The sequence below is a fragment of the Carassius gibelio genome, chromosome B9 (assembly GCF_023724105.1).
Source record: "Carassius gibelio isolate Cgi1373 ecotype wild population from Czech Republic chromosome B9, carGib1.2-hapl.c, whole genome shotgun sequence".
Taxonomy (NCBI): Eukaryota; Metazoa; Chordata; class Actinopteri; order Cypriniformes; family Cyprinidae; genus Carassius; species Carassius gibelio.
Window position 1 is genome coordinate 28,457,756 of NC_068404.1, and position 21,747 is coordinate 28,479,502.

At 34.6% G+C, this 21,747-nt stretch overlaps 1 protein-coding gene across 1 annotated transcript; it reads right to left on the bottom strand.

Annotated features, from left to right (window-relative positions):
• Nucleotides 1-4,453: 4,453 nt before the first annotated feature.
• On the bottom strand, nucleotides 4,454-21,113 carry xrcc5 (X-ray repair complementing defective repair in Chinese hamster cells 5). Its single transcript, XM_052566289.1, has 21 exons — nucleotides 21,012-21,113; nucleotides 19,558-19,671; nucleotides 19,297-19,480; nucleotides 18,185-18,233; nucleotides 17,974-18,096; nucleotides 17,544-17,729; nucleotides 17,341-17,455; nucleotides 17,116-17,254; nucleotides 13,193-13,305; nucleotides 12,803-12,865; nucleotides 11,967-12,104; nucleotides 11,801-11,891; nucleotides 10,114-10,244; nucleotides 9,086-9,282; nucleotides 7,967-8,054; nucleotides 7,104-7,173; nucleotides 6,755-6,864; nucleotides 5,667-5,763; nucleotides 5,529-5,596; nucleotides 4,904-4,978; nucleotides 4,454-4,736 (listed from the first exon to the last, which is right to left on the bottom strand). Exons 1-21 carry the CDS (start codon nucleotides 21,027-21,029, stop codon nucleotides 4,722-4,724), a joined length of 2,184 nt encoding a protein of 727 aa, XP_052422249.1. The 5' UTR covers nucleotides 21,030-21,113; the 3' UTR covers nucleotides 4,454-4,721.
• Nucleotides 21,114-21,747: the final 634 nt, after the last annotated feature.

The following is a 21,747-nucleotide window of genomic DNA, read 5'->3' on the forward strand; positions in this document are numbered from 1 at the left end:
ATCAGACGAGTTTAAATAACAGTCCAGAGTTCGTCAGATCTACTACACTTCTCCTCCATTTCTTTCCAATTCCCAGCACCTTTAAAATTCAAAGCAGACATGGGTCAGTGTCAAGGTTACTAAACTAAAACCAAACTTAAACCATAAAAAAAGAATAAAAAAAAAAAGTGTTACTTGAAGTAAAACAAACATTAACTGGAATAAAGTGTGAGAGAGAGAAAAAACAAACAAACGTTTAGTTTAAGTCCAAGTAAAATAAATAACTAAAATTAAAACTGAAAAAAAAAAAATGTAATAAGAAAAGGGAAAAAATAAAATAAAAATGAATCCAAAATATTAATAAAAACTATAAAATATAATATAAATATATATAAAATTAATAAAATGAGAAACACAATAAAATTAATAAAACTTTGTAAATTCTTCAAAATGAATGTTTTTTTTTAGTTTAAGTAAAAATAAAATAAAAACTGAGTTATAAATGAATAAAATAAAAACTTATTAAAAGCTACAAATATTACAAATGAACAAAACCTCATCTAAAATTAAAATAATCTATATAAAATTTACTCCAAAACAATAATGAAATTATAGATATATTAAATCAATAAAATGATAAAAACAATTCCATTTATAAAATTAAAACAAAATAAAATAAAAATAATAATTAAAGATGAAAACTTTTCATTTAAAGTACTAATATAACTCAAATAAAAAACAAAATTAAAATAAAAACTATAAAGGTTACTAAAAAGTATCTCAATTATGCTAAAATAACACTGACCAATGTACAAAGAGCATAATAGTTTAAACACCCCATGACATCTTAGTCTATTCAAAAATGTTAAAGGGGTAATGACCTGAGATATTAAAATTCTCTTGATCCTTTGATATTTAAGATATTAAGAACTCAAAACTGTGTTGTTAGTCTAAAAACAGCTTGTGGAATGTTCTACTCTATGATGTCATAGTGTGGATAAGCTCCGCCTCCACAGAAGATGATCTACACCTGCTTCGATTTACGCAAGAGCAGCAAACTCAGGTCTATGCAGAAACCAAACCATAAACTTTATTTTTAACGAAGATCCTCACCACATCAGTAAGAACTTGGTCCTTTGTTCATGTCATTTTACCGCAGATTCGTTTACAAACATAGAAACACACACAAACTGTTAGCCAATCATAGCAGTGGGCGTTTACTTCAGAGTCTACAATAAGCCACGCCCATTCACACAGAGCGTTCAGATGAGGGTCAAAAACAGGACAGAAAACAGCTTATCACTTCTAAAATTGTTAAAGTCTTAACATTGTAAGTGGATCTCACAGAACAGGGTTCACTTATAAAGTTATTATTTTTCTTTCTGGAAAATTAATCAAAGAAGATACCCGACTGACAAACTCAACCTGAAATGCAAAAATATTCAACCAATCAAATGCTCTCTGGAATTAAATAGTCCCTTCCTCTGCATAAGTAGAAATGAAAGCAGCATGGAAGAGATTTTCAATTATTATAATTTTTTTTAAAGGCCTGGTTTTAATAGCTAACAAACAAACAGACATACACAGCAACAAACATACACAAACAAACATTCCCCTCACAGAAATCCACATTAAACTTATATTGCATCACATATTCTCTGATTTTCTGAGTCTCATAGTTTCTCTGGGTCACACAGAGTTTAAACATAAGAGTCTGAGTTCAAAATGCATCATTTTTGTTGTGGAATGATTTAAAAAATAGATTTGGCATTTCATAAGTCAAAGCTGACCTTGTCTTCTGGTAAAATCATCAGGAGCTGTATCAGAAACTGCTCCATGTCAGACCTGAGGAGAAGTTTGAAAGAGCCGACTGTAAGAACAGTGTCATCACAGGCCTGTTTCCTCCAGAAGTATCTTTCACATTCATTTTCTCCTGGGATTTTCTATTTTTGATCTCTATTTTTTAATAAAGAGTCATGAAACCAAACCAACAAATGAATCACATTAAAAACCTGATTTAAAAGTTTAAAAAAAATGCCACAAATGCCATGAAATTAAATGAAAAATGTGTTGTTTCAATCCAACTTTGGATGAAATATGGAACAACCAAGGTGTTGGGTTAAATTTGTACATTCATTTTTTTAACCCAGATATGGGTTAGTCCATATTTGACCCAAAGTTGGGTTGAAACAACACAGCATTTTTCATTTAATTTCATGGCATTTGTGGCATTTTTTTAGAGTGTATATATATATATATATATATATATATATATATATATATATATATATATATATATATATATATATATATATAATTATCATTACAAGCATGTAGACATTGGTAAATGTAAAGGTTATTATAATAAAACTATTACTTGAAATAAAAACATTAACTAATTAATTTCATTTAGTTTAACTTGATGTAAAATAACTAACGCTGAAATAAAATTGACATTGAATTTAAAATACAGATATATATGTACAAAAAAAAAACCTACTAAAATGAAAAAAATTCTGTTCAAATAATTAGAAAACTTTAACAATGTATAATGGAAACAGAAAATATATTTTGAAAAACATTTGTTTCATTGGAGGTGCACTATGATCAGTAGGTCTGCACATCTTATATGTAGATATATATATATATATATATATATATATATATATATATATATATATATATATATATATATATATATATACTGTACAGACCAAAAGTATGACCACACCTCATTCAAAGAGTTTTTTTTTATTTTCATGACTATGAAAATTGTAGATTCACACTGAAGGCATCAAAACTATGAGTTAACACATGTGGAATTATATATGGAATTATATACATAACAAAAAAGTGTGAAACAACTGAAAATATGTCATATTGTTGGTTCTTCAAAGTAGTCACCTTTTGCTTTGATTACTGCTTTGCACACTCTTGGCATTCTCTTGATGAGCTTCAAGAGGTAGTTACCTGAAATGGTCTTCAACAGTCTTGAAGGAGTTCCCCGAGAGATGCTTAGCACTTGTTGGCCCTTTTGCCTTCTGTCTGCGGTCCAGCTCACCCCTAAACCATCTCGATTGGGTTCAGGTCCGGTGACTGTGACTGTGGAGGCCAGGTCATCTGGAGCAGCACCCCATCTCTCTCCTTCTTGCTCAAATAGCCCTTGATGCCTTCAGTGTGACTCTACAATTTTCATTGTCATCAAAATAAAGAAAGCTCTTTGAATGAGAAGGTGTGTCCAAACTTTTGGTCTGTACTGTAAAATATATATATACATACATACATATATATACATAGTGTATATATACATGTATATATATAGTGTATATATGCTTAGAGTGAATGCAACTGCCAAGCTCTTTGGCAAAACAACTTTTCTGATTGGTGGATCTCACGTGAGGATTATGGGTAGTTTTGTGGCATCTACAGAAGCAGATATCATCACTGAAGAACCTCATGGTACATCGGTCTTGAAAGCTTCATACATTACCTTTAATAATCAAAGTCTCTCCGGAAAACAAGGATTTCCTCTTCAGAAGTGCTCTACTGACACAAACTCATCTGAAACACACTGTGATCAGAAAAGCATGAAATTCATTCCTCTCATCTTCCCTCTCGCTGTCGAGGTGGAAAGGGAAAAGCAGATTCACACGGACCGTCTGAAAACATCACAGATTGACTTCTTGTATCATCAATATATATTATTGCATAATGACACTAAACTGTACTAGAGACTGTTCTGTCATGCATTTAACCTCACACTTTCACAAAATCATTTGCTCTCAAATGTAATAAGTGGCATAAGAAGTTGTTTATTTAGAAACCAATTTGAACTTGCAATCTCGTCTTGATTGCAATACACACACATACAGTAGATTTAAGGGCTTCACAATTATGACAAAAATAAATCAATTATTCCCTTGAAATTTGAACTTGTAATTTAATTTCATTAAATGTAAATTAAATCATGAGCTTTTTAATTACAACTGGGAATAATAGGAGTTTAAAAAAAAGCTCTTGATATGTGACAGTAATGAAAAAATAAAAATGTAATCTCAATGGCTCTAAAAAAGTGTATATGAAAAACAAATAAAATAAAGATATATGTACTGTAACTGTATTCCAATAATAAAAATCACCACTGGAAATAACCAAAAAATATATATTTTTATGAGAATCATTAATAGTTTCTGCACTAAAATCAATTCAAAATGTTTCTAAAAATAAAGTTTCTAAAAAATAAATCTTGATATCAATTAAAAAAAATATACATATAATAATAATGATACTATTATATGTATATATTTCCTTTTTTTGTGGCACTGAAAAAAAAAACATAAATGTGTAATAAACAAATGTAATATAGATGTTTTAAAATAATGAAAATCACCATTTAAAAAAATAATAATAATAATAAAAAAAAAAACTAAAATAAATCCTGGATGCCCAGGACTAAATAGAACAGGAATCAAGATTTTAGTTTTATTTTGTTTGATCTTTTATTTGAGTTTCCGTATAAAAGTACATGGCCATTTATTTTCCTTTAGAAAATCCATCAAATACAGACTGTGCCACATTCAATAATCAAACTAGAGCGACATAATCATGCCAAGCACAAAGAACCTGATTTAGTGAAGCACTAGAACGTTTTGGAGATTTGTGTTTCATTAATAAACACAAGAAATGGCATCTAACGCAGAGCTGCTTGAGCTGGATGGACGCCGGTGTTGAAGACAACCTCTTTACATCATGTCCAGCTGCATCAAAAAACATCAGACAACAACTTAACATGCTGCCAGAAGTACAGGTCTGAAATCTCTTCTAAAGTATAAAGGAATTCATTTACTTACAGATCATAATTACTCTCACAAATATAAATGATGTGCTTGTTATTAAAACAAGCAAACAAGAATGAAACGCTCACCAGATCATCCACGTCTCCAGCGTCTTCTTGCACTGCAGCCGCCTGCACTTCCTCTTTCTGCTCAAACGCCAAGAACTAAACCAGCAAACACAGGGTTAAACGAATATAATAACACACAGACTTCACCAACAACCTCAACATGTACAACAGAGGTCAAAGCAAACACTAAATACATCAAACGAGACAAGATCATCCAAGATCAGGATGAGTTTGTTTCTTCATCAGATTTGGAGAAATGTAGCATTGCATCAGTGTCTCATCAGTGGATGCTCTGCAGTGAATGGGTGCCGTCAAACAGCTGATAAAAACATCACAATAATCCACAAGTAATCCATTTAATCCAGTTAATGTCTGGAGAAGACAAAAGATGCATGTGCTGTGGATTATTGTGATGTTTTTATCAGACTCTCATTCTGACGGCACCCATTCACTGCAGAGCATCCATTGATGAGACACTGGTGCAATGCTACATTTCTCCAAACCTGATGAAGAAGCAAACTCAAAACATGCATCCTGGATGACCTGAGTGTGAGGACATTTTCAGCAAATTTACATTTTTCAGTGAACTATTCCTTTAATTAGTTTAATTAAAATAAACATATTTCAAATGGACTACTGTAAGTACCTGGTTTGCATCTTGTTTGGAAATGGTGCTTCCGTCCACTTCATCTTTGCTAATGAGCGTCAGAGCATCTGAAAACAAAAGTGCATGTTGAAGGCACGAGGTCTTCAGTTTAACATGAGCAGAAGGCCGGTTCTTTACCTTGGACGAGCAGATCCCAGAACTCCTGAAGATTCCTGTCAGGAACGCTCCTCTTCAGGGACTGCATGTAGCTGTTGAACAGCTCTGCGTTTACGCTCTGATGGAGTAAATTGTGTGCAGGTGCAGTAAGATCAATTCTCTGAGCTCATACTCACAGTCATTAATAAAAAAAAAACTGATATCACGCAGTGAACATGCAACATCTGTTGCAAAAAGGGTGTCACATGTAAAAACCCTTTAGTTCCGGTCTCAGGTGATCAGATTATCAGTAGTCAGGTCTACCAATGGGGTCCAAAGATTTCATGCATGCACAATCTATATTGGACTATAATACAGATTTCAAGCATTTAAGCAGAAACACAATAGTGAAATGTTTTCATGATCATTAGTAACCACTGCATTCATTAACTAAAAGTAACATTTCTATAATTTATATGTACACTTAAAACAAAATGGAATGAAAATGTAAAGTTTAACTAAATTAAAATAAATATATAATCTTAAAATAATATATATATATATATATATATATATATATATATATATATATATATATATATATATATATATATATATAATATACATCAATATTTAAATCAATTTAATATTTATATTTAATATATAATTAACAAATATATAATAATGTTAATTTAAAACTTAGTGTTAAACAAAAATAATCTGAAGTATTAAAATTAATATCAATATATTAATATATTAAATAAAGCTATATATTGATTTGAAAAGAGTCTAATGTCGACACGTTGTTATGCTAAGGACACTTCAGTAAGAATTAAAAATACATATTCTCAGCATTTCTTTTGACTGGTACACAAACTTAGTTCTATTAATTTTTTTTTTATAATTACGAGTTTGCCTTTGCAAGTATGATTAATCATTAAAAACTGCTCCAGAATCAGGAGAGCACTAAAATCCTGTCTAGTAAGGCAGCTCACTGTGCTTTGGACCGGAGCCTCAGACTCCAGCTGAGCTCACATCATCTGAAACGAGTCCCAACATCCTCCAGCAGTGTGTTCTTCCTAGCGACCCGCAGAAAACGACTCATCCTTAAGGTGTAATTGAGAGCTCACCGATACGGACTGATCCCTGAAGGCCTGGATACAGGCGATGCTCTTCATGTAGTACTCAGGGTTTCTGTTGCTGAGTAACTGCTCGATCCTGTGGGTCAGCTGCTGGCACGCTGTCAAGGTCAGAAAACAATGATCACCAAAGCCACCGCGCTACCAACAAAACCTGCAACACGAGTCGTTTAACACCGAGCGGCTACTCAGTGTCTCAGAGACTGCTTTCAATCCACAGCGAGGCCTCGCAGACATGCCAGGAGCAGTACTAGCACATTTAGAGTATAGCGTGTTTAATAGCTGACACTTTTGTGAAGGCTGAGGAGCCAGAGTATCAGACTGAACAATCAAATCTCACCCTGATCGAAAGAAACGGTCTTCTGTCGAACCAGCGTGCAGAAATCTCGGACTGGATTGACGCTGCCAACCTGAAACAGAGAGCGTCTGTATTGTAAATCAGCGTGAATGCATGTTCCTCGTCTCATTGTGCTCATGCCACTGTAAATAACATCTTTTTCTGCTAATGCTTGATGGAAAAAGCAAGCTCTGCTCTACATCTTTTTCCATTTGGTATATCCTTTTCACGCTGAAAGGCATTTTACATCGACTTTAAGATTTATTTGTTTTTCGTACATTTGAAGGGAAAGCATGAAAAAAAAAAATCTAATTATTATACAAATTATTTAAATACATTATTTGAGTATAATAAATGCATATAGTGCACTACCATTCAAACTAAAAAAATATTTTATGCTTTCCAAGGCTGCATTTATTTGATTAGAAATACAGTCAAAATAGTGAAATATTATTACAATTCAAATAAACAGTTTTCAATGTGAATATGTGTTAAACTGTAATTTATTCCTGTGATCAAAGCTGTATTTTCATAAACATTACTTCAGTGTCACATGATCTTCAGAAATCATGCTGATTTGCTGCTCAAGAAACATTTCTGATTATTATCAATGTTGAAAACAGTCGTGCCGCTTCATATTTTTGTGGAAACCAAGATTCATTTCATTTTCTTAAGGATCCTTTGATAAATATAAAGTTCAAAAGAACAGCATTGATTTGAATCTTGCTGAATAATTGTATTAATTTCATTCAAAATGACCCCAAACCTTTGAACAACAGTGTATATAAATATAAACTTCTACTATTTATTGATTTTAATCTGAGTAATGTAGATTACTGAACAGATGTCACACATGAGAGTCTCACCGATGTGATGTTTCCTTCTGCGATCTCGGCCAGGTTAAACTCAGTCTCTTCATCCACTTTGACTTTCTTCACATCTGGTTCATCAGCACTGACGACAAACAGATCAACAACATCAATTACTACTCACTACTTTCAGATTAACGACACTGAAAACACACACACACACACACACACACACTCACACACACACACACACACACACACACACACAATGTGGGCGGAGCTTACATATTTTTATTACCCACCCCTCTGGAATACTTGATTTGGATTGGTTGATCACAAAATAAACTCCTCCCACATTAAGTCTAGTCCCAGACTAAAGTGTAAATCTGAGCTGTTTTAACTGAAAGAAACTGATCTTGAAATATATCAGTGCTTTTGTTTTAGATGCACAAATCTAATGTTTTTCTAAGCCCTGTCTGTGAAACTGGGCCTTTAAGACCTTTTCTTTAAACTAAAAAAAAAGACTAAAGCAATTAAAACAAAGTGAGTTTATCTTTAAAACAAGTTTTCGCCAATCGGCACAAAAAAAAAAAAAAAAAAAAAAATCAAAGCACAAATACACACACACACAAAAAAATTGTTAAAAAAATGCAGAATTTTGTCAATTTTAAGCACAAATACACTTAAAAATAATAATAATTTAAATGAAAAAAGCTGCAGAATTTTGTCCTTTTTAAGCACAAATATACTTAAATACTAATTTAAACTGATTTTTTTTTCAGAATTTGGTCAATTTCAAGCACAAATACTCTTAATTTTGCTAGATTTCTCAGAAAACAACAATTCATATTCATATTGCATTTCTAGTAAGTGTATTTTGTTTTAAGGATTTTAAGATATTTTTACTGCAAAACAACAAAAATACAGACCTTAGATACAATTTTTTTCAATTGCATGACTTCATCATTTTTCAGACTTTCTGTTCTGACCTTTTTAAGGCCTTAATTAGTGGAAGAGCAAATCAGGATGTTTTTAACACCTGCAGAAACCTTAATGAACATCAGAAAACCCCTGTCCAGCACAGTCTGTAGCAGCTGGCACGTACATGCTGGAAGTCATGAAGCACGTCTCATCGATTTCACCCACAGCTTCAGTGTTGATTTGATCCATTCTCACCTGCTGCCGAACACGTCTGCGCTCGTCTTCTGCTCTTTCTTCTTCACCACCACTTTCAGTGGGAACTTGGTCTTGACGTCCTGCAGAGGGGCCTGGCAGCGGGCGGACACAGCCTGGGGTCGCTCTAGGACCCTCTTCAGCCACGGCTCTACAGGCGGCAGGGGATCGTCAGGGTTCACCCCGCGGTGATGCAAGCACTGAGGACACAAGACAAAGAAAGATCAATGAGAGCCACCGATCCAGTGTCACACACCTCAATCACTGTACTACTGCAGGACCAAGAGAGGAGTGTGAGCGGGAATAAACATTAGGGATCAGTGCATGCAAAGTTTGGGGTCAACAAGGATGCATTCATTTGATCACAAAAGATTCCTACTGAAAACTCAAGAATGTATGAATAATGCTGAAAATTCAGCTGCAAATCACAGAAATAAATTGCATTTCACAATACATCATGACAGAAAACTGTTATTTGAAACTGTAATAATATTTCACAAATTTTACTTTATTTTCGATCAAATAAATGCAGCCTTTGGAGAGCAGACATTAAAAAACTCGTACTGACCCAAAACTTTTGATTTTACAATGAACAGCATTTATTATTCTAGGTTAAAATTAATACGTAAACTATGGTTTATCAATTTATACAACTTAGTAAGTGTTTAAGCATTTTAAAACTAATAGCATTTGTTTAAATTAATTTAGATTATATAAAAGTATTCTTAATTTTTGGTTTATAGTAGCTATTGAATGATACACTCGTTCTAAAATAATTAAAACAAATGATATAGGTAAATATTTTTATTTTGGACTATGTACTGCTGAATATATGCACATGAATGAAAATGCTTAAATATTATAATCAGAGTTTATTTAGTGCAAAACCTAGATTTTTTTTAAATCTATGCATGGCTCTCTTTTGCAAGTCAGTTTGGATGCAAGCATCTGTTAAATGCATAAATGCAAAAGCATTAGACTATGATGAGCGTATCAAATATTGTCATGTTGATAAAAACAGCCCATCATGCCTGGAAGAGTCTCTGGAACTGTGGGTTGGGAATGTCGTTGACTTCAAAGAGGTCCACGCTCTCTCCATCCTCATCCTTTTCCACCAGCATCATGGAGTCGATCAGTGCATCCACGGCTGACAGCTGAGAGTCTGAACAGAGACATTCACACAAACAACAACATCTAGATTCATCTCCTTTTGTCTGGATCTGCCTCAGAAGGGCAGCAGGGTCTCTGCAAGATTTATGAAGGTAAATTCAAGAATTCAAGATGTTTTAAAGACCAACTGTGACCCTGGAGCACAAAACCAGTCTTTAAGTGTCTGGGGTATATTTGTAGCAATAGCCAAAAAAACAAACAAAAAAAAAACACTGTATGGGTCAAAATTATAGATTTTTCTTTTATGACAAAAATCATTAGGTTATTAAATAAAGATCATGTTGCATGAAGATAGTTTGTATATTCCCTACCGTAAATATATGAAAACTTAATTTTTAATCAGTAATATGCATTGTTAAGATCTTCATTTGGACAACTTTAAAGGAGATTTTCTCAATATTTAGATTTTTTGCACCCTCAGATTTCAGATTTTCAAACAGTTGTATCTCAGATGAATATTGTCCTATCGTAACATAACCATACATCAATATTATCTATAATAAATATCTTATTTATTCAACTTTCAGATGATGCATATTTCTCAATTTCTTAAGACTGGTTTTGTGGTCACAATTAAAGAAAATTTAAGGAATGAACTGAAGGGAACACAATACATCAACATGATCTCTAAATGTAAATGTCTAAGGAGAAACACAAGAAGTTGAAACTTCTAAAAAAAATTTTTTTTTACCAAAAAAATAACAAAGCAAAATAACTTTTCCCATAGCTTCTGATCACTCAAAATGAATGCTCTTCCTCAGTATTTTTTGATTTGATGCCCAGTGCACGTCTAAACATTTTTAAAATTAAAGTGCAAAAACACCCATTGGCCAACTATAAACTCACTTAATTTTGCTTAATTTCTGAATTTCATATCTTCATTTCTGCATCTCAAGTAAATTTAAGGATGTTGATGTATATTTGTATCGGAAAGCAAGACAAAAATACTAACAAAGATATTAAATTGTATGATATTTAAAGATATTAAAATGCATATTTTCTGTGCACTTATTTACTGTCCATTGCACTAGTGTAAATGATGTTCATAGTTTCTGCTTATAGTGTACATTCACTTAATACACAATCAATCTGTATAGTATGTTCATAGTACACCTATCTGTATATCATGCTGACAGTATTTAAAATCTGTAACTTATGTCCATAATACTGCCTTATCTGTATATTTATTATTACATATTGTAGACACTGTATATCCTTATTGCACTCCGTGTTAGATGTCTTGTACCTTACATGTGCACTGACAATAAAGTTGAATCCAATCTAAATCCTATGCAATGCATGCATTATTTAATACTGTGTGACTTTACTATGAGTTTAGATTTAGTTTAGACTTTACTAAGATTTAAGAACATTTTTTTTTATCATATTAAGACTTTGCAGAAACCCTGAGAGGACCAAATAAACTTCTTATGCAGCATAATGCTGCACATTTCATCGATAAATGTCACAATTGCACAACAGGAAAGCTGCATGCACATCTGTCAGAAACTGGCTGCTGTATTCTGGCTCTTTTATCTGGGGGCTCACCGGAAGGAGTGAACTTCTTGTTGTTTTCCAACACTGGGAATGTGAACTGACGGAGATCCTCCATATACGGCAGCTGCACGTACAGCAGACACTGAGGATAAGAGACACCAGGAGTGAGTGTGCATCATACCGAAGTCTGCTTTCTGTTTGATGTGAACCCACTTACTTCATATTTCTCCTTTATGCACGGAAAAGCGGCGCCCACTTGAGGGTTGCTGCGACGGTCATAAGCATAACGTACAACCGCTGCCATCTCCAGACTGTCCAGGGCATGAATCAGAGCGGACAGCGCCACTGATGCATGCTGCACACACACAATAAAACATGATCTTAAATACAAAACATTTACACTAACATTTGAAAGTTTGAGGTCAATTTATTAATACTTTAATTCAGTAAGGATGCCCAAAAATATTGGGCGGCATAACTGTCTTAAACTGGTAATAAACAGAAATGTTTCTTGAGCAGTAAATCATCATATTTTCATGATTTCTGAAGATCATGTGACACTGAAGACTGGAGGAATGATGCTGAAAATACAGACTTGATCACAGGAATAAATTACAGTTTAAAACATATTGACATATAAAGATCTTTTTTCACAATTTTTACACCATTTTTTTAATTAAATAAATGCAGCCTTGGAGAGCAAAAGAGACATTTTGTCAAAAACATTAAAAATCATAGCAACCCCAAACTTTTGAACAATATTGTAATTTAAACACTAAATATACAATCAACATAATAATTTTTGTGACAAATGGACGTGAATAATATAACGCCACCTTAGATAAGTTAACGATAAATATTCTTAATTTCACACTATTTGACTTTTTTAAAAACCCCTAAAACTGTGTTTACTTCCAGGTTTAAATGAAAATAATTTTAGATGCATCTTCAGACGTTTTCGTCACCACCGTATGTATTCAAACTTCACAATTACTAACAATTATTAACCTCCAGTATAATTGCACAACAAACACAAAGCTTTGTAAAGCTCACCTCATCGTCTCTTGCTGCAAAAACTTTGACAACTTGGCTTCCCATAAACTGATGACGACGAATCTGCAGCAAAGCAACAAACAACTGTCACAGTACATTACTGAGGGAAGAAACAAGGCAAGACACATCAGTACACTTCAATTAAGATTACCTGCTAAAATAATCATCATACTGACTTGACAACGTGTTATCAGTAGATTCCTGTTTTCAGGGTTCTTGCACTCTTTACAAGTTGTATAGAGATTTGTAAAAGATTGCACTCACAAAGCTGAACTGTAGTCACTACAGAAAGTACAGTTTGTAAAAGTGCCCGATATTTCAGAGTTTCCATGATCATGTGATAAAATGCACTCTTTAGAAAAGTGTGCCATCTACTGGAGAGCATCTTACCAGCTCCTGTTTCGTGAAGCCAAGCACAGAAAAACACTTCCCATCAGACTTATATTTCATCTGGTCCTCGTCCACCTTAGAAAATGGCACAATGTCGCTTCCATACCGGAAACCTGTGAGAAACACAAGGGTCTTGTTTCTGAAGTCTCATTTATTGTCATAGCACTTTAGATGATAAGGATCGAGTCAAGCAGTTAATGTTGCAGATTTCATAAATCATAAACAAAACCAATGTAAGGAGTAAAGAAGCTCCACAGAAGACAACCGTGATTCAGCTCAGTTTAGCTTCAATCGGCATTTCTGCAAGTTTCATAGAGATATATTTAAGACTTTTTAAGTCCAACTAAAGACATTATAAGGACTAAACACAATACACCAATATGTTCTCTAAATGTAAACTTCTAGGGAGAAGAAAGCAACACTTTAAAAATACAACTTCTCACCTTGTTTTCTGTGAAGCTGATCAAAATTAAGTTTGATTAAAAAGAATAAGTCTCAGCCAATTGGCTTGTAAAAAAAAAAAAACTTAATGCAATGGAAAAATTAGTTTTCATTCCCCATTGACATATTTGTTCTTGCTTTAAGCAAAAGTGACAATTTTGTTCAGTTTCTCAGAAAAAGACTATTTTCATTTTGCATCTACAGTAAATGTAAGGATGTTTAGAAATTTGTATATAAATTAGGGGTGTGCCGGTTTCAGAATTGGTGATGACGGTTATGACGTGAGTCAAATGTGACGGTTCATAACATAACCGTCGGGGGGAGGGGGGGGGGGGGGGTCCAAGTTAATTGGTTGTTCTTGGAGATAGCGGGTTAACTCCGTGTCAGCGCGCGCTCTGATCGGTAAAGGGGCAGAGATTTCAGACCTCCGTTTATTAAGGAGATCTGTCACAAAACTCATCATCCGAGCCAACGTTTTTTGAGCAAATTTCCAAGCCGCACCCACCCGCCATCCGCTGATTGTTTTGGGGTCTATGGCGATGCAATGCTTTGCTGATGCGAGCCGCTACCGGAGAAACTGGTATGTCTTCTGCTTGTTCGAAAATGAATATGAATATTTCTAAATTTAATCCATTATTTTGACAGGAGAAGACAACAAAGAATAGCTTACATATAGCGTGTTGTTTAAGCGTGGTAAGACTCTCGCTCTCTCTCTCTTTGCATGTGTGAGAAACAGCGCTATCAGTAAAGTGACGGTGAGTCGTGCGCATTCACAAAGAGTTTACAGAGTGTCAAATATAGGTGTGCTGTGCATCCATTGAGATGAGCTGAAAAGTTCAGATCGCTTGAAGGAGAGAGAACTCTGAAGCTCAGATGCTGAAATTAATGCAAGCGTCATGCGCTTCAGTCTATGTAGTAAACAAACCCGCACGTCTCTGCCATTCATTCATTCACACAGAGACGCGCAGAACACGGATTTATATTTTAAACAACTTTTGCGGCTTAACATTTACAGATACTGGTCCATATGGAGATTTGATTATTTTATGCTAACTTTGGCAAATTCCATGACTGTCCATATTAAAATGCAAGTTTCATTTTCATGACTGGATTTCGAGATTCCGTCCTTGTTTTTTGCTTCATGGAAATCATAGAGCAAATTTCAAAGCCGCACCCGCCCGCCATCCACTGCTTGTTTTGCGGTCTATGGCGATGCAATGCTCTGCTGATGCGAGCCGCAAAAAAAAGCCATTGTCTGTTCTAGAAAGGATGCAGCAAATATATTTAATGCTAATGTATGAAGCATAGGCCTACGCTGAGTTTCATTTACGATGAGATGTGCTCTAGTTCACAGTGCAGTGCAAGTGAACGCGGCGCGCTGGTGCTTCCATGTCAAGGTTATCATTGTCTGCTTTACTTGCTTTTTATTTATAAAAATACATGCAATTGGTTGATGAAACATTTATTAAAATTAAGATAAAATTTGTACAAAACGAAATTCGTTTTTAAGATAGGTTTTCTACAAAGCAAAATTTTATGAAGTGGTAAATATCATGTCTGACGATTTACAAAACTTCATTAAGTGGTAAAAACCATGTCTCCCGATATATTGCGCATCTTATGATCTTATCTAAAAAATGAAAATAATTTTTGATAAAAAATGTTTGTAAAAAATATTTTAATGACACGGTTTTGGCGGTTATAGAGTTCTCATGACGGTGTTCAACTATAACAGCCGGTCTCACGGTTATATACTAACCGTCACACCCCTAATATAAATAAATAAATACTTTTTTTTTTTTTTTTACAAATTTTTCATGCAACATTTAATGCCATAACGTTATCAGTTTAAATCTTTCAGCTACAGTTTAAGACCCGTTTAGAGCCTTAATTGGTGAATTTTTAAAGTACCACAAATGTAGGTCTCATCGGATCGTTAAGTACACAATCAGATTATACCAATTTAGCCCAATAAATTACAAGCATTGCTTAACTTTGTTCAGTCGTTGGTGTAAAAAGGTTACACAAGCAATTAAAGAAAAAAATACTTGAGCAAAAAACATGGTCATGTCAAAGTGTCTGAATAGTTTTTGGTCCCAAATTTGTATCAACTGTACTGGATATTCCTCCGGATGAAGAATATTTTGGGTATAATATCTCACACTTCATTTTGCTATCCTCACTTGCACAAATAAACAACAGTGTCCTGTACTAGGGGTGTCAAAACTAATAATTTCTACAATGCATCGCGATACAGATGAGGACAAATTGGTATCAGTTCAGTAATAGACCATAACCGATTATAATGTACTGATGCTTTTCTGATGTGCCAACTATTATAAAAGCTGACATTTGGCCACATTTCAGCTTTTATGCACAACCTTGTAAACACAAAATGGAGAAGACACACACTGTGTGTAAATCATGTAGCGCACAAAAAAAACATACGCAGAAGGTAATACATATAACTTGAGAAACCACATCAGCCGTTTTCACCCTGAGCTTTTAACACTCATCAGCGCAAAGTATTTAGCATTTACTTTTGAGTATTTGTTCTAAATGCTCCTGTTGTCTTCTGTGGCCAGACTTGAGGTTTTTTCGATGTTCGATACATTTATGAAGCGTGTATTCTTTGAGCAGGTAAAATTAAAGGTTCAGTTCATATATCTGACTGCTTGTATTTATTGACAAAATTGTATACACAAAGTAAAATTGAGGATGCGGTGCATCGTGACATTGAACTGAACCAAATCAAATCAAAATATCAAAAATTATATCTGGTCTCTGAATAAGTGGTAAACCCATATATTGCCAATGCCCATATTTTGCTTTTTATTTTTTATAAATATCGGCACCGATATGTTTTTCTGCTTGGCAGATGTGTTCGAGGCAGGACTTTTATTTTGATGACTTTTATTTTATTTAAACTCATGATTTCAAATTATACTGTGTTTTATGCATTTGCCCAATGTAATATTCATGTCATTTTCACTGTGTGCTATGTATGAAAAATATGATTCCCAATATACACAAACTTCCCAGAATACTAAGTTCCCTATTGGTTTTTAATTATATTTGTATTACATATTTATGTATTTGTGAAAAATACTGTCATCTTAAGTATAAGCATGCTTCTATTACACATTTACTTTTTAATCCACTGGTAAATTTTTTCAAATTTCTTATATATTAATAATAATAACAATTTAAAAAAAAAACATATCGGCTTTAAATCGGCCTCCCTGCTTTCCGGGATATCGGCATCGGCTGTCGGTCGACCACTAGTCTGAACAATTTTTGATATGACTGTATGTGCATATTACCAAACAAACTATGTTCATATGTTTGACAGGACTAAGAAACGCAGTTTTTAATATTAATTGATTAATTGACAGGTAAACATGTGGATGTGGTCTGTTAATGGCTACAAATGACTGCAAAAATCCCATCGAATGTGTCATTTACAATCTTTGTTTCCGCACCTTGGATAGTGTCATCCCTCTGAACTTCAGTTTCATCATCGTCGTTCAGACAGTAAACCGTTTCTCTCTTGACGTCGTCTCGCTGGTGACTCTGAGCATCTACTATGGCCCAGGACTTCTTCACCTTCTCCTCCGTCACCTTCGACGAACAAACACAATATTAGGCCGAGTCACAGCAGGAGAGAGACATCAACACGTTTGGATCATGATCTGCTAGGAGCTCACAGCCTTGTATCCGACGATGCGGATGGTCAGGGAGCTGCCGATGGTCAGCTGACACGGCCAAGCCATGGGTCTCCTGTCGATGCGCTTGAAGATGGACAGCTTCTCCAGAGCATCACTGCAGCGAACATCAACACTGTCACTTCATGATCACCAATGCACTTTATCAGGTTTCGAATTTGTTCTGTATTGATATGAATGCATACCTAAATGTGTAGACCTCCTCCAGGCCGTCCTCGTCCTCGAGGCTGGTCATGATGTTTTTGACCATCTTCAGACCTTGCGTCTGCTCTCTGCTCAAGCCTTTTCCAGGACGGGCAGGAGCTGCTGAGGGTCCCGGTCCATCCCCTCCACCATCCGCTCGCTCCTCACCATCCACAGGGAACGGCAAACTGAACAGATCAAACAAAACACGGATCAGAGCAAAGCTTGAGGTGGGAAAAACAACCAGAAATTTGACTGTTAGCATCAAATCTGCATCACTCAAACAGGAAAAGATCATCTAACTTTATGTTTAACACTTGTGACATATATAAAATGATATTTAACCATTCAAAATATCTAGTACTTTCGCCTTAGTGTAGAAAACATTGTAATTGTTGAGCCCTGTTGTTATTATCAGTGCACGTTTCTTACAAGAACTGCAGGGTGACGCCAGCTTTCTTCAAGCTGTTGATGATAACGTCCAGCTGGTCTGTCGAGGTCTGGACGTTCAGATCCGTCAGCAGGACAATGTTCAGACGCTCAAACTTCTTCCCCCTAAAAAACAATATAGAGTGTGACAGCAGCATAGAAACTTCTCAACTGTGTTTAAGTAAACAGACAAATGTGTGCCCAAAGATCTCACATGGTTTCCTGCTGCAACAGGTCCATGCAGACGACCAGAGCATCAAGCCCTGATTAATCAGTCAAGGACTTTACAAAACTGCATTAATGTGTAACAAACTAAATGTAACATTATTAAATTAGATTAGAGATTCAAAAACTTTTTTCCTCAGCTAAATCCCTTTGAAGTAAAATATTTAATTTAATAATGTACTTGTAAGTAATATTTTAATAATTTAACAACACACTCAGATGTTCACAGTGCACTGATGCGGGTCACATGGCATGCAAGTAAACAAACTAGATTTTTTTATAATGTTTGTTTATATCCTTCTTAACGCCATTACAAATATTTCTTATAAAAAATAAAAAAAAAATCATTTACATTTTTATATTATGTTATATTATATTATATATTTCATGAATTGTAACAACACATAAAGGAAGAGACAAAACTGAAAATCTGCTGAAAATGTAATCCAAGATGTGGATGGGTTTGTTTCTTCATCAGATTTGGAGAAATGTAGCATTGCATCAGTGTCTCATCAATGGATGCTCTGCAGTGAATGGGTGCCGTCAGAATGAGAGTCTGATAAAAGCATCACAATAATCCACAGCACTCCAGTTCATCAGTTAACATCTAGAGAAGACAAAAGTTGCGTGTTTGTGAGAAACGAATCCATCAATAAGACATTTTAACTTTAAAGCTATGAGTCCATAATCCATAACAACACAGACTTGGCTTGTGAACGGTGTTTGATCCATGCAGATTTCTCTCCTGATTCAGAAAAAGCTTTGAGTTAAAAACGTTTTATGATGGATTCGGTTCTCACAAACACACAGCTTTTGTCTTCTCCAGACATTAACTGGATTACTTGTGGATTATTGTGATGTTTTTATCAGACTCTCATTCTGACGGCACCCATTCACTGCAGAGCATCCACTGCTGAGACACTGATGCAAAGCTACATTTCACCAAATCTGACGATGAAATAAACCCATCTACATCTTGGTTAACCTAAAGTTGAGAAAAGTTTATCACAATATGATTTTTGGGTAACTTTTCCTTTAACCGAGCACCTCATGAGATCTATAGCATGTGTTGTTATCTGTGTAGGGTAACAGGAAGGATACAGTCCGCTTGCTGACCACCCGGTTGCAGTTGGCTCTCAATCTCCTCGAGCAGCTCAAAGTCAGGCATCATGAGGTGCCGGTGGACCGTGATGTGCTCGTACTGGCCGTCTGTGGCCAAGCGGTTCTTAGTGTCATCGGTCCCAAACAGCACCAGACCCACCTCATCTTTATTCTCCGCAAACACCTGAAACACAGAGGACCTCGATCAGGCTCTTTCTGCAGCAAACAGATACTACAAATGAATGGAGAAGAAGTACAAACCTGCCGCTGGATGAACTTCTGGATGACTCTTTTGGCCTGTTCGAAGGGCGGCTCCTGGCCAGGCTCGGAGTTGCTCATAGAGAAACCCACATCCATGCAAAGCACCAACGCTGACTGCACAAACAGATGACAAGACAAAGATGAACATGCATGAAGGAAAATAACTCTTTATAGAGAATAGTCTCACATTTCACATGTTACAAAAAAGTTCATCACAGGGATTTGGAACTGAGTGAAGTGAGTAATGAATATATTGATAGTAATGAGCTATTTCTTTAACATGTTAACTGTCACTGGGCCCATTTGCCATTACATGTTTTAAACAGTAGTATCTTAGTCTGAACCTAAAGTAATCTTGACAAACTATATTTCATTGGAAAGCTTAAAGACTGTAGTTTTGATATTTGGTGATTGATTTTTTAAAAATAAATTTTACTATAATGCAAGTCCAGGGATCTCGTAGCATGTCTTTTATGTGTTTTTTGAGGTTGAATTGAAATCAGATACTGCCATACTGACCCTTTATACTTCTGATTGTGATGTCTACTTCATAAATATTGAGCAAAGTATGGAAAAGCATGTTTCAGGTCACTCAAACCATTTATGGAAATGAAGGTGCCCTTAAATGGTTACTTATGGGGTTCGATGGTCATCTAGTGGAAAAGCTTGGTACTACGCCCAAACAAAATCTCATTGAAAGCTCATTTTTGAGATAGCAACCTCAAAGTTTGAAAATAATTTGTTCAGGTTTTGATTTTCTAGCAGTTTTAGAGTAAAACATATTTTGTAAAAAAAATATTTTAGATAAAATATAAATATTAAAGCTATTATATTTTATATTTTCATAAACTTAAACATAAACTTTTTTGTTATATAATCCTTAAAACTTGTTTCACTTCTACAATAATCTTTAAAAAGTGACCAACCTTAAGTCTTTGGACCAATGCATTCAAAATTCATAACAGTTTAAGTTAGAAATGTCATTTTCACGGCTATGTTCAAAAAGTGGAACCAACAGTTAACAGGTTAAATACTAGATTATATCACAGAGGATACTAAAGTTTGCATTAAAAAAACGAAGAAAAAAACCCCGGCATTTGAGGCATTCGTCTTAAGATCTTCTTAGCATTAACTCTTTCTGTATGACAACAGTAGCATTATTCAAACTTATAAACCATGTTTATTTTGTATTTCAGACGACGGATGTCTGTGGAGAACACATTTAAGATAAAGCTGAACATAAAGATAAGTTACTTAAATAAATCAACCATTACACTTTGTTTTCTACATGCTTTCAACAAGAGCGAGTGCAACTCTCTGCAGTGTGTAAAGTGCATACATGCCACCCGAAAACGTAATTATATCTAATGAAATCTACATAGCATAAAAGGAAATACTCCTTATTATTAATAATATTAACACGAGCTCAAGGAATAATGACGGAAGCGAGTTACCTTCGCTGCTCGCGCCATCTCTCTGGTTTCCGTCTGTTATTGTTCCGGGTGAGTACAAGAGCGGGTGATACAAGGTTCCGCCTCAGACAGCGGAACAAAATGATTAAAAACAACAACAAAAACTTTGTGTCCCCACACTTGATGAACGCTTTAATATAATTAAAACATAGTCTGAATACGTAAACGTAAACAGCGTCGTGCTTAGACTCAACCTGTAAAAGTGAAGCACCCAGAGATTATGTAAAATCACGTTATGGTGAATGGTAAACATTGTTATAGTCAACGGGATGTATCAGTTAACACTGCAGATATCTATAAAAAGACATAAAAATACATTTTCTTACATAAAATGAAACATGTCCAGTGTAGGTCAAACGTGTTTATAGAAATCCCGATATAGAGGCCTATCCTGTTATAATTTAATCTGTCAGATTGTGTCATGACTATATACATGAGGGGTTTTTAGTCTCACTTATGATAATCATAACAGTATTTACACATCAGTCTCAAAATGGATGGACGGATATGCATGTATTATTGTTGTGCATGACTTTATAATGACAAAAACTGAACGAATATATATATATATATATATATATATATATATATATATATATATATATATATATATATATATATCTGCTCTACAAGAGATCATGATTCATCAAAGCATGATATTATAGGTTCATAAACTGCCTAAGGATTGCATAGATGTAAATGTCACACACTTTGAAAA

Bases quoted from the DNA above. Each gene is read 5' to 3' on its own strand.
- xrcc5 (XM_052566289.1), bottom strand. The intron at 18,234-19,296 runs GTATCCTTCCTG...CTGATTAATCAG, and splicing joins GGGTGGTCAGCAAGCGGACT to GGCTTGATGCTCTGGTCGTC. The intron at 8,055-9,085 runs GTGAGAATGGAT...GTTTGTCGTCAG, and splicing joins GCAGACGTGTTCGGCAGCAG to TGCTGATGAACCAGATGTGA.